This window comes from Lepisma saccharinum, chromosome 7 (genome assembly GCF_977018435.1).
Source record: "Lepisma saccharinum chromosome 7, izLepSacc3.1, whole genome shotgun sequence".
NCBI classification, from domain to species: domain Eukaryota; kingdom Metazoa; phylum Arthropoda; class Insecta; order Zygentoma; family Lepismatidae; genus Lepisma; species Lepisma saccharinum.
Genome location: NC_139235.1, coordinates 19,879,578 through 19,902,526, shown reverse-complemented (window position 1 = coordinate 19,902,526; position 22,949 = coordinate 19,879,578). Strand labels below are relative to the sequence as shown.

At 37.1% G+C, this 22,949-nt stretch overlaps 1 protein-coding gene across 1 annotated transcript in view; it reads right to left on the bottom strand.

Moving 5' to 3' along the window:
• LOC145989757 (protein YIPF6) overlaps positions 1-22,611 on the bottom strand; it is a 41,520-nt gene extending 18,909 nt beyond the window's left edge. Inside the window, exons 1-4 of the mRNA XM_083125053.1 lie at positions 22,455-22,611; positions 16,329-16,448; positions 13,134-13,212; positions 7,788-7,830 (exon numbers count right to left, since the gene is read on the bottom strand). Coding sequence (XP_082981179.1) covers positions 7,788-7,830; positions 13,134-13,212; positions 16,329-16,448; positions 22,455-22,484 — 272 coding nt within the window. The 5' untranslated portion in view covers positions 22,485-22,611. The remainder of the gene's footprint in view (positions 1-7,787; positions 7,831-13,133; positions 13,213-16,328; positions 16,449-22,454) is intronic.
• Between the last annotated feature and the right edge of the window lie 338 nt (positions 22,612-22,949).

Below are 22,949 nucleotides of genomic sequence, written 5' to 3'. Positions count from 1 at the left end.
GCAGAAAGGCAAGTAAAATAAACTAAATCCATCATTCAATTATTTCTTTTTAACTCTTTTATGCATATAATTTTTCTTCAACACTCGACTTTTTAAAAAAATTATAATACGATTTAGAAAATGATGAAATGCTAAATGAGAACACGGACACCTTTCTGTCTCCAGACCAGAAAATTTCAGTAAAATGGATATTCTCAAAACGCACTTTGCCCCCTTTTAAAAGTAGCGCATTTTCAGTTATGTCACTAATCATGAATGGAAATTTCGTCTCAATATCCCTTTCCTCAAAGAAATAAAATGCTTTCCCTCTCTGAATCGAGACTGGTGTGGGGCACATCCAGCAGCTAACACTTTGCGAAAAGCGGTTTCTCAAAGGAGCTGAAAGCACCAAACTTAATACTGGTAACCAACTTACATGCATTATTTGCAGTTAGAATTCTAATAATGCCTATGTTGATAGGTTAGAAGGCTGGGTTTAGAGGTGTTAGCAACACATTTTCGCGACGTGTTAGCAGCTGGGTGTGCTCCACTCCCGGCACAGCTCTGAATCTTCCATGGAAACACTGCTTCAACAAGCTCTGTGCGTCCACTGCCTGCTTCGTCACGCGCTCATACACGATCGGCACTCTTTGGATGAAGTCGGAGGCTGGCCTCTTCATGTATGTTACAGGCGAATGCGCCCCTGAAATTATGTTTTCCCGCACGAATCACATAGGTTGTTATGGGACCAGCTGAGGCACTCTCAGGCGGGCCTCGCTGAATGCGCAGATACGGTTCCAGGCAGGGTTGCAAACTTGCGGTAATTATCGGAAGACCTAGAATTTCAGTTTTCATTTATTAAGCGTCATTTAATGAAATTATAAGTAATAAAATAATCCGTAATAGATAAATATACAGGGAGGTTATTTCAGTCGTTCACCGCCAGCGTGACGGCCGGTCGGCGGACTCTTCATGCAACAGGTCCCGGCAAATTGCGTTCAGGAAGTCCGTAACAGAAACCGCTTGTTTTGTAATGTTTCCACTTTTCACAATTACAGTTACAATTACAATTGAAATAAGCACGTACCTTGTCGCAAGGATGCTGTGTGTGTGTGTGTGGAAAAGGTGTCCTCCCAAATACAAATATTTCTGGCACCATATTTCTGACAGAAAATCTTAGATTAGTCATCGCTACTTTATCCTCAGTTGTCGCGACAGCGCCGGCAGCTTATCGGGGGTTGGGTGAGTTGTCAGCTGCGAGAGGGCGCTTCATACTGCACGTGTCGGCAGTGATGCCAACCGTAGGGACATGTCCCTAAGCATAGGGACTTTTCACTAAATTTCGCCCGCGTAGGAACGCAGGGACAGATTTTGCCAAATGAGGGAAAACGTAGGTACTTTTTTCAATCTTGGTAAATGACATTTTATGAATTAGTTTATCTGGATACTTTAGCGAAGAGGAGAAAAAAGAACTAACTAACAAATCTCCATGAGAATTTTGGAACATGTTATCGGTTACCAAAAACTTTCAAGGCAAGTTCCTTTTTGAAAACATTTCCACTCTCGCGAAAATAGTGCTAACATTGCCACATTCTAAAGCGGAAACGGAAAGAATATTTTCAATGTTAAGTGATACAAAAACAAAAAAGGGAAATAAAATGGGACCAGAATTGTTAAAGACTGCAGGAAATACAGCATCACCAACCAACATCTATCTCAGCACAGCAGCAGCATGTATGACTTCAAATAACATAATCAACAGTAAACGACTCAACGTTATTCATTAGGGGTGTGCGGGATCCTTTACTTTAAAAAGTCGTTAATTCTCGACGTTTTCTGCCTTGTAAGTTTCTGGAACTTATCGAAAATTGTAAGTTTTTATTCTAGAAATGCAAAAACAATCACTTAAAGTGAAAATGACTTGTAAAATTCGAGATTTCCAGTGCTTCGGGAAATTTCGAACATTTCCCGTCCCGAAAATTTTCCGACTTGGTCGGGAAATTGCAAATTTTTCAGTCCCGAATGTCGGGATTTAAAAAAATTACCGTCCCGATCCCGTCCCCACCCAAAACATTCTGTCCCGCACACCCCTATTATTCATTAAGGCAAGAATTTACAATACCGGACCCTTCTGTAATTTCTATGCTACGTCTTATACTCACGAAATAATTAGTCGTGATAATTTATCTCAAGTTAACATGTTGGGGTGAGGGGGAAAAAATGTTAATTAACGTGTAAAAGTTGTAAAATAAGCATTTCAATTCTCGCAATGATTCTCCGTATACAAGTATGGTAGCCATATTTGTTGATATGAACAAATTACAATTAGTTACGCTGTCTACAGCGTTGCCACACTGTTGATTTCATACTTGGAGAGCATGGATTGTGTAAGAATAGCGGAAGAGAACAGTAAAAAAGTTGTTAATGTTATACAGATTGTTAGGTGGAGTGTGCAGGAGGGCTAATTAATAAACTTATTCATTTCAGTATATTGCCCAAAGAACATGCCTTTACCCCCCAGGGTTTCCCCCAGGTACCCATGTTATTCGACGCTGGGTAGGCGCCGGGTCCGCTTCCAGGTACGGTTAGGTTAAGTTAGGATAGGCAAATGTAAATTCGCTCCTTCATTAATTGTGGAAGCACCGAGCAGAAAGATTTGGTAAGTAAATGTGTATATTTTATCTTCTGTTTTGCATGCTCATGAGGTGATAATTTTTTTAGTCGCTTTACTTGGCATAGGGACATTTGGTCAGTTGGAGGGACATTGCCGAATAATGGTTAGCAACACTGTCGTCTACCAGACGTAGTGAGTGTACCGTACCCTCATGTTCACTTCTGTTTGCGTTTATCAGTTACGCGTGTTTTTTTATACTGTGTTATTGCTAGTGCTAGTGCTTTATTGTGTGTTAATTGTTATTCATTCATTAGTTATGTCGTTAAACAAATATAGTCTTGAACAGAGAGTTTTTATGTACGATAATTACGTGAAAACGAATTCTTGCAGAAAAGTGGTCAGGGAATTACGATAGACAGGATCTCTTGAACCTAAGAAACGTGATGTATTGCTGTTAAAGGAGGTCATTTTCAACATCTCTTATAACACAGGAGGTTAGTGATCATCATTATTATTACTTTTAAATATCATTTTACGCTTTCGGTTTGCTTTATGCGCCGGGATGCTGTCTTCCCTTTCTGACAACTGACGATAAAGTAGCGATGTCTAATCTAAGATTTTCTGTCAGAAATAAGGTGCCAGAAATATTTGTATTTGGGAGGACACCTTTTCCACACACACACAGCATCCTTGCGACAAGGTACGTGCTTATTTCAATTGTAATTGTAACTGTAATTGTGAAAACATTACAAAACAAGCGGTTTCTGTTACGGACTTCCTGAACGCAATTTGCCGGGACCTGTTGCATGAAGAGTCCGCCGACCGGCCGTCACGCTGGCGGTGAACGACTGAAATAACCTCCCTGTATTAGGGTAGGCCCGGCCTCCGGGCCTCTTAGGATGCTTCGCCACTGGTTATCGAGGGACAGATTGTGTATGATTTCCCCAGTGTGACAATTGACAACACTTACGGTGGATTCTTTATTCTTGGCAATACAAAAGTAAGGGCCTACATATAAGTTGCAGTACTTTTTGATGCTTGTATGCCAAGGAGTCTTTTGCTGGTGTTTTTTTCATGAATACAAGGTCACCTATGTTTACCACTTGCCTACTACATTGAAGTGCATTCAACTTGGCCAATTTGTTGCTCCTCATTTTCATTTTTTCTTTCGTCTCTCGTCTTCTTTATTTCCTGTTCACTCGGAACTTGCAGAACCAATTCCTTCACCTTCCATACTGCCTGTAACATGTTTTATCTTCAAAGTTTTTCACTTGGTGTGTCTTTGACACTCACTACGAATGGGACAAACCATTATCTTCTTTTAAAAACTCCTTCTCACTGTTGGAACTTCTAGATTCAGCTTTTTTTTTCGCTTTTTCTTCTTTCTATTTTTTACTTTCTTCACTATTTTCTCTTGTTTTTGACTATCTGAGGAGTCATTACTGCTACTGGATATCTTTGGAGCTGGCAATCTTAAGTCGCTTTACATCACCTGTTTGATTTTGAGAAAAGTATATAGAATTGTTCTTATGCAAACTGTTCTGATGCTGTACGTTTACTTCCATAAAGTCAAGCAAGCTTGCATTGATTTTACAATTCTCCTTAGGAGACTCTCTAATTTCACTTAAGGCATTAACTATACATTTCTCGCTTTGTTCCACATTGTTTTTACTTTCTATTTCCAAATCAAAACTGTTTGGGGCAATAACTACATCTGAAGGTTGGCATACCTCATTTTCTGGACACAAGAATTTACATACCTCTTCTATGTCTGTTGCATTGCTGTGTCCCTTTTGCTCAATTTGAGTTTTTGATTGGCTAACTGCTTCTATGTCTAACTGAGTAATGGGTGCAAACGTGGGTATCAAGATTGGTGAGTCACCCAATAGATTTCTTGGAAGATCTCTGTCTAGCATGCATCTAACTTGTTTTTCTTCTAATTCTCCTAATCTTTTCTTAACACTCCCTAATTCTTGCATAAACATTGATGTGGTTCCATTATAATTTTATTTAAAATCTTTCTCACTACCTCTTTGATGTCTGCTAACTCCTTTTGAATTTCACTGATCGAGGCAGTGTTGTGCTGGATAATTTTTCTACTCTCCTCATTTTTGTTCTCCATTATATCAACATTTAGCTTTAAACAGGTGGTTTTCCTGTTTTGTGTATCTATCTTTGGGTCCATGGTCACATCCTACACCCTCGATTTTGCAAGTTTTTTTTTTTATGAAGATTGTGTGTTGCAAATTCTGAAGAACACAATTTTGGAGCACGGAAACAAGTATTTACGACTGTACTGTGGCCATGTTAGTTTTGTAGCACCCGTAATGTACTTGCGGCCATGTTAGTTTTGTTGCACCCGTAATGTACTTGCGGCCATGTTAGTTTTATTGCACCCGTACTGATGGATATATGTAAAAGTCTGTTTTTTAGGGATATACCCCAAGAAATTTCATAAAAATTGCTGGCTCCAAATTTCCCGCCGATTCTGGGCTCCGCCCCTGGGGTAATTAACCTACCACCTTCTACCGCTACCGAGACCTTTCTCTATAGAGTCCCTTTCAAAGGCATGTTAGAAACTGGCCAGAGCCACCTGCCAAACACTATTTTTACCAAAAAATTAAACCTCAGAAGGTAACTTACCTCTTTATCCCAAGGCCCGGCACTGAATTTTGGGTCGAAGTTAAGTCTTATGTTAAATGTCTTTGTTGTCCATTTCCACAGAACACTACCCTCCCCTTCCGTTCCTAACAAGTCCCAAATTATTCCATCACACAAGTCAAAAACCGTGTTGACGTTACGTACGCAAGGAATTTTAATATTACAAAAACGTAAGTTTCGTAGGACGTAGATGTGAAAAAATTACCTTCCGCGCTATTATGAAACACTCTTTTCTTAGAAGAAACTTATATATTTTGACGAAATCGAGGGTGTAGGATTTGACCATGGAGCCCTATCTTCTTATCTGACTTTTCACTCCTCTGACTACACTCCACTCTTTACTGTACCAAATCATTTTTCATTTGTTTCATTTCACTTTTCAATTCCCCTAACTTTCTGTCCAAGCTTCTTTCAAGACTAATTTTTGTGTCCATTATCAATTCCATTATTTTATCGACTTTCTTTTCCATTTTGCCGTGATTTTCCTTTTATACACTTGCACTGCACTTACCTGCCTAGTTTTTTGTTCAGTATCAGTCTTGCACGTGCAATTTACCTTATATCATTTATCCCGTCTGTCTCGTATATCTTAATTATGTCGTTTTTCAAGCACTCTAGGCATAATATATGAATTTTACACTTCTCATTGTTTCGGTAAAACACAAACGCAACCTGGGATAAAGAAATATGAAATTACTTACAATTTCTTGATTTTAGGCCTCTGCCATCTTTTTTCTAGTAGTGGTGATGATAAATTTTTCACCTCTTTCTTTATTGATATTTTCTTTGCAGAATCGAACACAGGCTGACATAATTTTACAAAGTTTTATAATAACAAATTTGAATAGTTTTTTCCAATATTGTCCAATTTTATCTTATTATTAGGGACATTGAAAAGATGCAATTTTGAACATTCTGCACATAACTACACCCCCAATGATGAAATAAAAAAAAGGTAAAGTGTTCCCCTGTGCATAGCACCACGCCATGAAGGCGTATAGGGGGTGTGGGGGTAACGCCCCACAATATGCGTGAGTTTTATTTGCGAAGTAATGCGAAACGTGTGCTTTTCAACGAAATGAACGATTTTTCATGGAATAACCGTGAAATATCATCAAATTAAATAGAAAACACGCAAAAACCGGAAATCAAGGTTGTGCGCGCAAACTGTCGATTTGTAACGAAACGTTTGCCTAAAGTTTCCTACCACTTGCAGCTGAAGAATGTTTTATCTTCGATCACACCAGGAAGATGCTGCAAATTGGGATTTCCGATGCACATAATCTCAGTTCGAAAACTTAGCTCTCTGTCAAGCTGCATTCCTTTCTTACCCCGAATATGCAATTTAGAAATGAAGTGATTTTGTGTTGATGTTTTCTTTTTGGTTGAACAGCTAAGTACTTGTGTATGTGTACAGTATATAAAAACGAAGTAGTTTATCAATTTATAGCTCTCTTGTATGTTGTTTCCTCTCATGATGAAAAAGTGTGCACCAATTTTTTTTGCCACCGCTGGTATATACCGCTAACATTTTATTTACAGCTCTCCTCAGTTTTTGTTTACCATAAATTTCTCTCCCTACTTATTATTGAATAATTCGAAAGAAAAATAGGTATAAAACAAATGCTACTATGTTGACATAGATGTTGAGATAAGGTTGGCGTCTGCTTCATGACAGTGCATCAAGACACAAGAATTGCGAAGAACTTTTTGGCCCTAAATTGACTATGTGTGTGTTGTCACACCCTGCCTACTCACCGAATCTGGCTCCATTGGATTATTTCCTAAACCAAAATCTGCACTGAAAGGTTTCTACTTTTATGATGTATCAACAATCAAAAAGTTCCTTCACCTTCCATACTGCCTGTAACATGTTTTATCTTCAAAGTTTTCCACTTGGTGTGTCTTCTGACACTTTCACTACGAATTGACAAACCATTATCTTCTTTCAAAAACTCCTTCTCACTGTTGGAACTTCTAGATTCAGCTTTCTTTTTTCGCTTTTTCTTCTTTCTATTTTTTACTTTTAATCACTATTTTCTCGTTTTTTACTATCTGAGGAGTCGTTACTGCTACTGGATATCTTGGAGCTGGCAATCTTAAGTCGCTTTACATCACCTGTTTGATTTTGAGAAAAGTACGTAGTGTGCACCAATTTTTTTTTGCCACCGCTGGTATATACCGCTAACATTTTATTTACAGCTCTCCTCAGTTTTTGTTTACCATAAATTTCTCTCCCTACTTATTATTGAATAATTCGAAAGAAAAATAGGTATAAAACAAATGCTACTATGTTGACATAGATGTTGAGATATGGTTTGCTATGGTGAACAATAGATGGCTCTGGACTTATGAGTATTATTCTATCATTTTTCTTTATTGTTTCTGAATGTTTCACTGTGGTAGAAATGAGTTAATATGCAGAAGGCAAAGTTCCAGAATTTAAACAAAATGCAAACAAAACAAAGGTTAAAACATTTTTTACATTTACATTTTTTTTAAATTAAAATCTTAGTAATGCAATATAACTTACATAGCCATGAAAGTACAGAGAACAAGTGGTCCCCACAAATCCCCTGAAAGGAAGACATTGAAAGGTTAATACTTGCAGACATGTGATTACAGATTATAAAAAATCTATGTACTAGCAGAAATGTTTTCATTCAATGAATGTGAATGCGTTACTTAGTAGACAACTGTTGCATTAACAATATAATCCAATTTAAATCAAATAAAATTCAAATACATTACCACACTTTGAACAGGTGGATGGGGATCGACCAATCAGTGATGGCAACGATCAAAGGCATCATTATGCTTGGCAATGTTTCTACAAGACAGCTGATGTTCACGTATAACTATCACTCACAACTGAGATTGCCACACACTTCCGAGAACACATCCTCGAAGACAATAGGCAGAGAGAAATAGATTCCAATACAGCTGCCAGTAGAAAATGTTCAGTGTATAGTAACACTTAACATTAGTGCAGTGCTTTTCATGGTCAAGTTGCCTGTGAAGCAGCAGCTAGTGTACCAGGCAGTGAAAGCACATCTGCAGGCATTTAGACCCAGAGCTGTACGCTGACCTTGGCACTGGACACATCAGTGCTTCAGTATCCAGATAGCTGGTGTCCAGTTTGCATGTGCTTGTCAAGTGTTAAGGTGTTAACAAGTGTTTTAGATTGCTTTGTTTTAGTTCATGTATTGCTGGTGCTTTTCTGCAGTCTAATAATGCCACGCTATACAAACATCTTAAAACAAATTTTCATGTATGACTCGTGTCATTACGAATTCCTATAGGAAAGTAAGAAGGCATTTTGCAGCAGAACTCACGGTTGCTCCTGTTCCACCCAGACACAATGTTCGAAAACTTGTGAACACATTTAGGGAAACAAGGTCTATTCTTGAAGAAGCGAAGGGTGAAACGGCGTGTGTTTACTGAGGAGAAACAAGATGATGTTGGAACACGATTGGAACATACTCTTCAAAAATCTCTCCGATGCCTTGCACAAAAAAAAAAAAACGGACACTTCCATGTCTGAATGGCAAGCTACCAACATTTTAAACCTGAAGCCATACATTTGAAGAATTTAAAGATAAATTGAAGCAATTTCAGAAGAGGAACTGACACGTGTTAGTGAAAATTTCCTTTAAAATATGCCATAAATGTTGGGAAGCAGGAGGACCCAACACAACTCATTTTAATTGCACCTGTCAATGTAACTGTATGAGCTTATTTCATTACACAGCTAGCAGTTCCAGTTACGCGACTTGACATGGAAAGCACATTATAAAATAATACAAAGTAAAAGGCACCTTCCTCAACTACGAAGGTTCCTCTAAAAGCTCACGAATAGCGAAAGTCGAGGGAATAGCAGAATTTGGCAGATAACAGAAACCTGTGACTATCGACTTGGCATCCCTACATTTGTTCTCACATCATAAATCTTAGCTTCGCAATTTTACACTTGCACATTTATAACAATGAATTACCTAAAGCAGCTCCTTGCAAAAAAATTTATAATGATGGTTGTGTTTATCATGTGGAAGAAAGATTTGCTCATTATGAAAAAATATGGACCCAGAGGAATGGATTAATGTGTTTGAAAAATATTTCCAATAGTTTAATGAGGACAGAAGAGTTACAGAAAATAATATACTGGCCAAGTAACAGAATTTCTAATAAAAATACTAATAAAGGAACAACCTGGAACATTTGATTGATTTGGTGTTTTAAGTCCACTTTATGCACAGTAAGGGTAATCGGGACTGGACCTTCAGTTTAAAGTGGGATCCGAACCACTATGTCCCTCCACCAGGTATCGAACCCAGGACCCCTTGATTACATGGCGACGACACTATCACTGCGCCATCGCGGAGGCCTGGAACATTTGAAACTGGATTCATATGCTCAGAGCATATCTAATGTGTGTAGAAAGAAGTAAAAATTGCAGACAAGCTGTAGTGAGATGTTATGTATATGATCACAAAAAATATTAGACTTGAACAATAAAAACAACTTTTTAGCTATCCATGAGACATTTCTACATAATTCTACTTTAAAACTCAGTTAATATTTTGCACACTCTATGCAAATGATCATTTTAGTAACAAATATTATCTCTGATACAAATGCAGAATCATTACATAATATGATGTGATTACAAGAAGTAATTGTAAGTGATTATTTAAATAGCAATTAACCTAGGAATACTCATTCAAAGCATTCAGTATTATGTACGTGACATTCACACGTAAAAGGTAATGAACTGATTTCATAGAATTATGAAGTACAGTGCTGTGCAAATTAATGTGGACAAAGAGAAATATCATTTTTTCACAGTTCTTTACTCCTTATTGGAGATATACGTAACATACACTTACACTAGTACGAAATATGTCCTCCTTTGGCTACTATTAGCTGCTTGATGAAGTTTGGCATTGATTCAACCAAATTTCAACACATAACTTTGATATCACTGTCATGAAACCACACGTGAATGACATTGGTAATGACCATTTGTTTCGTTGAACAGTCCATTTTTGCAACACGTTTCTTCACAATACCCCATAAGTTTTCAATGGGGTTAATATCTGGTGAATTCCCTGGCCAATCTAGAATCGTTAAATTGTTGTCAGAAGCAAATTTACGTACAGACGTTGATGTGTGGCAAGTAGCAAGGTCTTGCTGGAAAATTTCTTGCCGTCGTTAGTAGATTTTGACCGAGTGTGAGAATTCTGCGCCTCAATATCTCAATGTATTTTGAGGAATTCATCATTCCATTCACTGGTACAAGGCCTCCAGGTCCACTGCAAGTAAAGAATCCACAAAACATTTGCTTGGGGGTGGGGTGTTTGACTGTCTGAATGCAATGTTCAGGTCGTAAAGATTCACCTGGACTTCGTCGCACAACAGAAGCTTTGTAGCCATGCACTTCAAAGTGAGACTCATCTGAGAATATTACCTTCTTCCAATCAGCTAATATTTCTGGTATTTCTTAGCCCATTTTGGGTGTTTTGTCTTAATTTTAGCGGTCAACAATTGCTTTTTAACCGGTTTCCTGGATTTTTTTCCAACTTCAAGCAAGCAAAGTCGAACAGTTGATGCATCAATACTGATCCCAGTAGAAAGCAAATCACGTTGCAGGTCCATATTTGTTTTGTATGGGTGAATTTTACTGTTTCTTAGCAGTAACGTGTCAGTTCTAGGTGTTATTTTAAGTTTTCCACCATACTTTCCTTTTTGTTTTGGAGAAAAAACTACCAGTTGCCCTGTAGTTTCTAATAATTTTTGACACCGCTGATTTCCCAACACCAGCCACTTCAGCGATTTGTCGCACAGTCATGGATGTGTTCTCACTCAATGTAATAATTCTAGAACGTTTTCTGGGTGTTATACCCATACTGAAAACACGTAGGAACACGGAGCATAACAAATGCGTGTTTACTACAGCCAAGCACTCGCAGAAGTCTGTTGGTTAACAATTGGCATTGCACCACAATGACAGTAATGAAACAACAAAAATGCTTCAAACCTTGCAATTGTTGTAAACATTATCAAGTACGCATCAAAAAGTTAGCTGATACTACTAGTAAAGTGTATGTTACGTATTTATTTGATTATCTCACATAAAGAGTAAAAAACTGTAAACAAATGATTTTTCTCTCTTTGTCCGCATTAATTTGTGGTGTCTGCTAACAAATAAAAAGAACTTTAGTATAATAACATAGCCTGAATGCACAAAAAGTATTGACAAAATGTATTACGTTTGTGATGCTTTAAATATGTAGAAAAGTTTGACTTTGTTTCTCTGTGAAGCATGTAAGTTACAAATGCTAATACATAATTGTTGTTGGTTAGAATTATATATGCATTCACAAGCATTTAAACCTTAATCAGGGTGGCTACTCTAGGACCTTGATAAAATTCAAGTATAATTGCCGGTTTTCAGGGAAAATTTTCAAAAATTCAAGGGCAAAAACAGATGTTTTCTATATTTCAGACGTACATATTACGTCCTCTCATCACCCACATACACAAATATATTAACAATATAAAGGGTCAGTGTGATTCAAATTATCCAAAAATTCTAATTCAATACAATTAAATGATACATATATTTTAAATATTTAATTTAAGGTGCGGAGTTGCCATGCCATTTCGAAATACATCTACAAAGACGTGTCACAAATGTTACGGGATATATTAATCCCTGACAAAAATTGTTAACTGTATAGGAATTTCAATCTCAATTTACCTATCAACTTCAAGATATCTTGCAATAATCTTGCGTCTGTCAGATAGATTGTTCTGCAAAGGACACTAACAAAGCAAACAAACTGAGAGAATTCTGTTGCATTTTCCAAATAGCTTTCTTTTATTTTCCTTCCTTGATAAAAAAAATAAACTAAACTGTGAAAAAACTTGCATCGGGGCATTAATAAATATGTATACATTCAATGGGATTTGGATTAATAAAAGTTGCAGTTTTTTCACGTCTACGGATAAAAATTCATGTAGAATCAATGCATAATTCCCGGTAAGTAGCCAGCCAGCCTATTAATGCAATTAAAAATAATAATAATTTCCAGATTGATTCATTTTGTTATGTATATGGAAGTATGACCACTTTTCGTGGAATAACCCATGTAATGGCCAATAAATACATAATAATATAATATGATAATAATCTGTGGTGCAACAGCCTGCGAAGGTCAAGGTCTACCTACAGACTACCGGCTTCACTCCCACATGCCACAGCACAGGTGGGCATCCATCCAACCAGTTACGGGATGACATTTTTGATCATCACGATGAACCCTCAGTCGTCGTCGTCATAGGTCTCCATGACCGGGTTACGCTACTCGATGGTGGGTACACACAGGTCCCATACCCCGGCCGAAATCTCAGGAGAAAAGTAGTTACCCTTCCCCCAACAGACTCGAACCTGCGCACATCCCGTAGCTGGAGCCAAAAGCTAGCACGGTCCAGGACAATAAATATAAAATACCATCGGCGGCGATCGGGTTTCAAAACTGCTGGGGGGGGGGGGGGATGGGGGTCAAGATGCCAAAACAAGGGGCAAAGACAGTATATTTCCCTTTCTAGATAAGGTTGAGAATAGTGCGGGGGCAAAAGTGGGGAGTGCCACAGTGCCACTGCAAAATACATGAAACATATGTACATAGTTAAGTAAAATATATGCTGGAACAAACAAATTCACACTGCAAATACAAATATTACTTTGGAATTAACAAATCAAGAGCCAAGTTTCACATTTAAGTGGCACAAGCATTTAATGGATGAAATCCTCAGATGACATTCAACACATGTCAATTCAGTGACAAAACTCTCTTATGTATCCTTTAATACTTACACTCTTTTAGGAGGCTCTTCTTTTCCTTTGGATACATCACATGAAAAAACTTTACTCCAACAGCCTTAAGGTCCCTCAGCTGAAACAGGGAACATGAGTTAGAAAATCAATATTTTCACTGCCACACACCTACTCTTTCTAATGAACACAGATTATTGCGCTGTTGCAGCTGCTTAGGTTAATGTCTTGATACTACTATGTTTTTCAAGTACGTAAGAGTGCCTCCCAGATGGCATAGTGGAACCTTGTAATCAAGGGGTCCTGGGTTCGATACCAGGTGGATTTTTTTTTAATTTAAATTTTGGGTGCATCAGCACATAGGCAATTTGGAACTGTCACTTCTTACCGAGTCCAGCCCCTTATCAGAACTAAATTAACATAACTGGAATGTTGTGTCATAACTAAAATATTCTGACTGGTTAAAAGCTGAGGCTGTTAAGAGGCACTCAGCACACATAAGGACAAATCACAGGACAACGCACAGAATTATACAGGCAATAGGGGTAGTCGCTAGAGCCTCGTTCATCTGCAAAATGCAGTCCAGGGTGTACTACATGTAACGTCACCCCTTACACCCTGATACCAGGTGGAGGCACAGTGGTTCAGATCTCACTCCAGTCCTGATTAGCCTATCTGTGCATAAACTGAACTTAAAACAACAATTTAATTCAAGTATGTGAGAGCTCTATGACTGATCTCTGATCACTAAAATCACAGTTATTCACATTAATATTGCACAACAAATTACATCATTCGCATCAAATCTGGAACTTTTGAAACATAAATCGGACTGAATGCTGGGCTTATAGAACTACACAAACATAAAAAGCATGCATATACCATTTACGAAGAAATTACAAAATTAACTGTCTATTCTAACCAACACTGCACACAAAAAATTATAATTATTTTGGAAAGGATTTCTCTAATTTAATACCAATGGCAAACAAAATAAGGCTCTCCCTAGGGTGAAATGGTAATGTTGTTGCTTTGGAACTAAGCAGTCCATGGTTCAGAGGCACAATTGCACAGTGGTTCGGATCGCAATTTAAACTGTAGATCCAATGCCAATTACCCTATCTGTGCATAAAGTGGTCTTAAAACACAACTACAAGCAAACAAAATAATTAATATGATTCTAAGAAAAGTAACATTGAACAGGTTTGTTCTTTTGACTTCAAATGTGTAAAGTATCAAACTTCTCCACATGTTTGCATTCGGCAGTTTGATGATGTTAGAATATGTTTTAAACTGGTTCCAGCAGTTATGTATTTGTTCCTAAAAGTGCTTCAAGTAGCTGCAATTTACAAATGCACAGCCAAATTTCTCACCAAAGAAATAATAAGTTTCTGCACACTAACATCTAAATAATGTTCTTGAAGGTTCAAGTATAATTCCCGATTTTCAAGGCAAACTTTCCAAAAATCCAAGGGTACAAACAGATGTTTTCTCTATTTCAACTTTACGTACTGCCACCTCTCACCACCCACTCACTCGCACAAATATATTGCCAATATAAAGGATGTGTGCGATTCCAATCCTATCTGAAAAAAATAATTTAGTTCAATTAAATGGTGTGTATATATATTTCAAGGGTTCGGGTGTAAAACATGGTTAGTGAAATTTTGGCCATTTCTGAGTTCATTAAGAAAATAGGTTATTAGAAGCTATACTGTAAATAAATTGCTTTTGTGTTGTGTTTACCAATCTCAGAAGGCTTCGCTGAGTCGAATGCAAATTGTATGATATGGCAGTTTCACTCAAACACCCAAGCCCTTCATTTAAAATATTTAATTTAAGGTCGAGAGTAGGGATGTGCCGAAGCCGATTACAGATGTATGAAAATCGGCCGAAATGGACACATTGGCATCGGTATCGGCAGAAATCCGATATTTAAACCGGTACAGATTATACTAGAGGTTTTAGCTACCTTCTAATAAGTTTTATATTCTAGTTTTATAAGATTTTTTGAAAATCTGGTTATGATTCGTCATTATTGTAGAGTTTTTGTAATAAAATTATTGCAAACTCATTCAGAGGATCAACCTAACTATAAATTGGAAATAAAACAGTACATTGCTGAACCAGGATCTGCTGTTGTATTGGAAATTTAAAAATGAATATTCAAACCTGAAGCAAGTCCTGAGAAAATACTTGGGCGTACCTGCTGCATCAATATTCAGTGATTGAGTGTTCGGTGTTGATGAACAGATTTGAGATAAGAGAAGAAGTAGGTTACTTCCTGAAGTGCTTCCAAATCTCGTGTTTCTGTAGTTGAAACTGGCAGAACAGGAATTCATTTTGCATTTCAAAGAACTGCTTGTGTACTAATGTTTAATCTCTTGAGAATCCATGTTCTTTTTTAAAGGTTCACATAACATTTTGTAGATGCTAATGTACATTCGCATCTCTTGAGAATATATATGTATATACATATGATATGCAATAGAAATGTACATAGCAAATTTATTTTTGTCATGCTGAAAATAACATCCCATTTCTGTTTAATAATCTTATGTATCGGAATTGGTTAAATGTCGGCATCGATATCGGTTCCAAAAATTATCGGTGATTACATCGGCATCGGTAAATTTTCAGCTTCACCACATCCCTAGTGGAGAGGTTACATTTGCCATTTCATATACTCAGACTCGAAACACATATACAAACACAAGTCACAAATGTTTCGGTACATACGAATCTACAAAGAATTTCAAAATTAAATTTACCTATGCAACTTCAATATATCTTATTTTGCAATAATCATCCGTCTGTCCTGAGGGAGATTGTTCTGCAAAGGACACTAACACAGTAAACGGAGTTAGAGAATTCAGTTTTATTTTCCACGCACCTTTATTTCCTTCCTCGATAAAAATTAAAGCTAAACTGTGAAAAACTTGCCTCAGGGCATTTATAAACATGTATAAATTCAATGGGATTTGGATTAATACAAGTTGCAATTTTTCACGTCTATGGAGAAAATTTCATGCAGAATGCACGCATAATTCCTGGAGCAAATAATACATGCATAATTCCTGGAATTCCCGGTGAGTACCAACCCTGATTTAACATTCATTGTAATGCTGGAACAACCTGTGAACTCAAGCTACAATTGCAACTCAGACCCTATGCTTAGTTGTTTTATTATGATTTATTTCTTACAAGTTTTATTTTATGCAATTGCAATTTACTTACTATAGTATCCTTTATGGGTTCATCTAATGTATTGAACTCAAGTTCACCATCACCTTTCCTTGACTCTTGCTTTGGTACCGAGATGTCTCCTTCTACAGGGCCTCCTATATCATCATACATCTGAAAGCAGAAATTTACTGTAATATCTTTTTAAAAAATCAAACTTTTCAACATTATATATTCATCGATGTCCATCATCCTAAAATGTTTCCAACTTATCTCAATTTTCCTAACAAAAACAAAGATCATTTCTGTGGCATTCCAGATGGCCCAGTGGTAGCATTGTCACCTTGTAATCAAGGGGTCCCGGGTTCGATACCCGGTGAAGGCACAAAGTGGTTCGGATCCCACTTTAAACTGTAGGTCTAGTCCCGATTAGCCTTACTGTACATAAAGTGGACTTAAAACACCAAATCAATAAATCAATCAAGATCATTTCTGCAAATGAAAGCTTTGAATATATCCAATGCATTCTTCCTTGAATCATATAGATCATGGTTGCATCAATGCATAATGAATCATTCGTAAGGAATAGAAAACTGCCAGGCCCAAGTTCGGATTGTAGAATTCCGTATTAATCATGAAGCACAGGCATTTTCTTCTTGGTTCGATTTCTAAAAGCATTTCTTATGTCTGTTAACACATACTTCAGAGTCTTGGTGATTACTTAAGGCATGTTTGCTCGAGAATGTTTTTTTTTTATTCTGCATACTCCTACGTATATGATTCTTTCTTGCCACCAGCAATTTGTTTACTGTCGTGTTGGTTACAGACTGTTGCTGCCATCTAGGTCGAATGCATTGGGTGTGAAGAGGTATTCTGAATCAGCCCCATTCAGCCATTGTGTAGATTGTGAAAATGCTTGCACATTTCAGAGATATGTGGATGTGAAACTCGCTCAGCATTAAAATAATGTCCCTAAACAGGCCAGGTTTACAGTTCTTAGCAATACAATACTTTCAACAACTCATCATGTTGTATCACATATATCACTCAGGGTACAAGAATTTTTGGTTGGGAAACGACTTGATCAATGTAAGAGTTAGTACCCTAAAATTATTAACACAGATTATACCTAGGTATTTCAGACAGCAAAATAGATTTTCAACTTTCTACCACATCTAAATTTCAAGGTTTCCTCTTATGTTGACATATTTGTAATTCATTCTATACACAGTTTCATTTGCTCAAGAGTTTTGACATTTTGCTAATGTATGGACACAGAGAACAATTTCTAGGTATGAGCTCGGGAAAGGGTGACATCCCGTATGCTATATATTTAAGTCTTCATTACGTTTATGTGCTTGAGCAATGATTGATATAAAATTGTTCTTTAAATTAATGGTTTGTAGATTGTGTTCACACAACAAATCCTAGAAATCCAATTGCTATTATGACATAAATTATTCCTGGAGCATTTGTCATATTCACACGATATTTGCGAGAACTGAGTTTTCTTGATTGCAATTCATTGCACAACATTGTCTACAGATAACCAATATGTGATTCACAGTATTGCTGTTTGTCCCCTAATGTTATGATTTTAAGCAAAATAATCTCAACTACATACATATAGTGACTCCAAAAAAAATTCAACTAAGCACAGTCCTCACATGAAAGAATGTACAATAATATGAAATGGAAGTAATAAATCATTAGTATGGAACAGCAAGAGAAGATGGCCGTGTGGTCAACTAATTCTGTTAATCCATCTCACTAATCACCTATCGGTTAAATTTGAAATTCTGACTGGCACATCATTTTACATGTGTGTGTGTGTGTGTGTGTCTAGTGTGTAATATTAACTGTAACACTTTTGTTTAGTCAAAACGGATTTCTTCATTTTTACAGAAGAAACTACTTACGCGAATCACTTTCTGTAGCATTGTTGATGTTCACGAATGTATTTTCTGTCATCGTTTCATCTTTTTTAGCGGTAATTCATGTTTTTATGTATAAAAATATCACAATTGCCGCAGCTTCCATGTACTTCCCGTACGTGAAGCGGATGTTCCGTGCATTTCATGACGTAACCCCCTGTCAGTGTTTCCAACCACGCCGTTGTTTTGCACGATGAAAAACCAAATACAACCCCAAATTTGTGTTTGCCTAACCTAACTGAACCTAACCTAACCTTCCATGAATGGTTTCTGGGGCTATGCGTGAATGGTTTTTGGGGGATTTTTCTGTTAAGACCCCAAATTTTAAGTATGTTTGCCTAACCTAACCTTACCATGAATGGTTCGTGGGGTCTATTCGTGAATGGTTAAACGACCCCAAATTTTAGGTATTTTTTTTGTTTTGAAGGTTGGAAACACTGCATAACCACTCCAAATTGACAAAACGCAAGCACGACGATCCAGAATGCTCGCGCCATATTGTGTGTCACGCAAGCAAAGAAAATGAACAACCATAATTACTCGTAACATGAAAAATTGAAATTATTTTTGTGAGAAATTTGTAATTACACCTTATAGAATGTTCCGCAATGCAGAATAAGTAAGTAGCAATGTTAAAAAGGACAAAATAAGTGAGTTATAGCTGTTTTGACTAAACGGAAGTAGGAAGTTACGGATATATGTTGAAAAGGAAATATCAGCTTACATTTATGCTGAAACAATTATAAGTATATTTATGCAAAATATAGTAATAAAAACAAGAAAAATCAAAAGTTACAACAACATCAAATTATGCACAGGTTATCAAGATCATTATTACATATAAATGTAATTCAAATAAAGAAAAAGCTTCTTTAAAATTCTCTCTTGAAGAAGAGTAAGTCTTTTTCATAAATTTTAGCATGCACCATATCAAATTTGATTTGAGTATACTCACAATGTCACTTTCCTCATCCAGGATTTCTACAAGATTACTACCAAAGGTGTTTCTTTTCTGTGTAATTTGTACTTCAATAGTATGCACTAAACTTCTGTGCACATGCACTTCCATCTCAGATCAATTTCTGCTTGTTGTACATGCTTTCATGTGAGGACCGTGCTTAGTTGAATACTTTTTTGAGGAACTGTATCTACAGGATGCCCCATGAAAAACCAGGAAATTTAAAGCTATTTGTATTTTAAACGTGTCATTTTGTTGTTTTAATGTTTCACTGTGAAGATTATTTGTAATGTGAATGTGTAATATCCTTTTTTCCGTATTTTCATTCCAGGATGGCTCAGTTACAATACCGGAACACACTCCAATTTCTATAAAATTTTGCCTAATTACTAATTTTGGTGTCCTAATGATGTATCATATTTGAAGGTCACTTGTTAAAATTGTACATTTACGTAGAAACTTGTAAAATAACCTTGTGATTGTTCATACACAGCAATTCGGAACCATCTTTCTTCCTTTACGCACAACAATCTTGCTACCTTGTGTATTGACGTCAGACGAGGAATGCCTACGAGGTTAGGTTAGGCCTGTTAGGTTAGTTCCATTAGCATAAATAGAAAGAAAAAATAATATTTTGGCTAAGAGAACTATACCTTGGCTTGCATTGATTTCTTCATGTTGGGAAAATGGCATCTTCTGTGGAGCTACTGTTCTTATGGTAGGTTTACGTTACGTTAAGAAAGCATAGTTTATTTCATTTTTTTCTCGATTTCCATACTTGACCGCCAATTATTACAAGCAGATTCGTGATTAGAAGTTCACAATTAGTAAGCAAAATTTCATAGAAATTGTAGAGTGGTCCGGTATTGTAAACTCGTTCCCAAATTTCCAACGTGAGGTGATTGTCCTCTTCAAGAAAGAACATACAACGTGGGAATTGACGAATTGCAAAAACATTTTACCAGAGTTCTTTAGTTCAATAAAAATCAGTTTTCCGATGTTGTGGCTGTACTTAAAAATGAAGGATCACCTGCTGCAAAAGTTCGTACACTTGGATCTGGCATGACCAAACAAATTCATACGCCTATCAAACGGGCTGTTTTGGACCTTGCTGTGACACCACCAAGACAAAAACAGAAGACATTCCAGTCAGCGTGAAATTTGCTGAGAACTAAACTTATCAAAGGGTTCAGTGTTTCGCATTATTAAAGAATCGGGGTTGAGGTGCTATAGGAGAATAAAATGCAATGTCCTTACTGAAGCACATCAGGTAGCACGAGAATGAAAATGTGAGTCTCTGATACAACGTTTCGAAGGACACGAGAAGTGGAAACAAATGTGGTTTTGGGATGAAGTGAGTTTCAGTCTTCATGCACCTTTGTACCGGCAAAATGAGCACATTTATCGTGCTGTTCAGGTTAAAACAAACATTTCAGAGAAAGATCTGCTGGTTGGAAATTAATAAGCAACAGCCATCAATCATGTCATATGGTGTGGTCTCCTGGCATGGCAAAACAGAGTTGCGGTATTAACAGTTTCATGCATCGGAGACACATTTAAATCGGATATTTTGTCTTTCTCGTGGTTTGTACTTACCAATTATGTATTGCGGAACATAGTGGAAGGTGCATGGCAAAACAGAGTTGCGGTATTAACAGTTTCATGCATCGGAGACACATTTAAATCGGATATTTTGTCTTTCTCGTGGTTTGTACTTACCAATTATGTATTGCGGAACATAGTGGAAGGTGCCAATATGCTTTTTGCACGAAAACAAACACTTTTTCTGCTAAAATAAACCATTTTCCTTAATGCTACGGAAAGCACGTCACGGAGCGATATCGCTTGCTTTGCGAATTGTAACGCTTCTTTTGTTTTCGAATATCAATGTTTCCAACTCTATTGTGCATGAAAGTTGTAAAAAACCGGGGATCACGTCTGGAAATTGTACATTTCGATGAAACATTGTTCGTTAGCCCCAAAAACCATCCACGGGTAGCCCCACAAACCATTGACGTTAGCCCCAAAAACCATCCACGGGTAGCCCCACAAACCATTGACGTTAGCCCCAAAAACCATCCACGGGTAGCCCCACGAACCATTCACACGAGGTTAGGTTAGGCCTGTTAGGTTAGGTTCCATTAGCACCCATTTCACCCCTAAATTCATCGAAAAACCATTTTCCTTTCTCGACAAAAAACCGCCCGTTTCTCGAAGAAAAAAAAACTCGCGTTTCTCGAAAAAATCGCGCGTTTGGAAACCCTGATTCCACTAGCGAGATCGCGTGACTTCCGACGCTAGAGCCATCTGCAGGTACATCTTGGAAACAACGGCATGTTGTTGTCGATTTTCACAAAATGCGCAATATTATTACATGAAAAGTGATTATTTATTGTTCTGCTGCATTGTAGGATGAAGTTTTAGGAAGAATATATATCGACGGAGGTTATAAACCTTGGAGAAACTCATTTCCGTAAGTAGTTTCTTGTGTAAAATTGAAGAAATGTGTCTCCGATGCATGAAACTGTTACCGTTGCGGTTTATTGAAGACGACGCTGCTGGGCAATATCTACCAAGGTACAGAAGAAAGAAAAAAAACATTAAACCAGGTTGCGTAGAGAGATGAAATGTGCACCCAAATGTTGCATGGTGTAAACAGAGTAATGGACCAGGATAAATGGATGTGGCAAGATGACGGAGCAAAGGCCGATACAGTCAGGGACACTTAGACATAGCTCAGAGCCAATACTCCTGACTTTATTGAAACTAACGACTGGCTGTCAAAAAATCCAGATTTTAACGTAATGGATTTTTGCATATGGTGTCTACTGTTACACAAAGTTCAAATACAGAGGAGAGAAATCACAGGCATTGATTGGAACAATATTCCGCTTGACACTATCCAGAATGCCCCTGCAAGTTGGTTACACCGTCTACGGCATTGTGTAACAGCCCATGCGAAGCATTTTGAACATTTGAATTGAATATGTCAAAGTGTAACAAAGGTAAAATCATATTAAATGAGCTCAAACAAATTTCCTTCTTTTTTTTTTTGTGGGGCACCCTTTAGTAATAACTAAGTACACATAATATCATCCCTCATGATTGAAGTATTCAGTGAACTATCGCAAAGGTAAAATTTATGGTAATTTTGTCTGTAATTTACACTAACACCTCGCTAAACATGTATTTACACAACACAGAAGCAGAATTCTGGTTAAACCCCTAGAAGTAATCACAAGCATACCGGGCCTATCATAAAATTATCTATTAAAACAGTCAACTCACCTCTAATTTTGTGTCTTCTGCGTTTGCCATTGTGTTTACCTTACAACCTTCTTGCCTATTTAAAAAATTAAGTGTTTCTTGAGAACTGTTTTAGATAGTTTTCATTCACGTCAACATTGCGATGAAAGCATAGGTTACTCGCCACGAACACTTTGTTTTGGACGTGGAAGAAAAAGAAAATTTCAAAATCTGCTTTCACCGCAAGTGAATATTTCTCAGAAACACGAGCATTTGCAATCTCTATACCACAGACTAGCTTCATACTATTCGGGGAAAAGTTTGGTAGTGTTTGCTGCCACGTTCTTTTTCTGCTGTAACCTCAAAAGAGCCATGTGCGTGGCAGACTCGGTCTTTGTGAAGTTTTAGCGATTACTTACATAAAAATGATTTAAGATTAGGTCCCTTAGCATTCTTCTAATAATGGTAAATATCCGATATCGCCCGAACGGATTTCTTCAAATTTACATGAGAAAATACTTACTGAAATCAATTTCT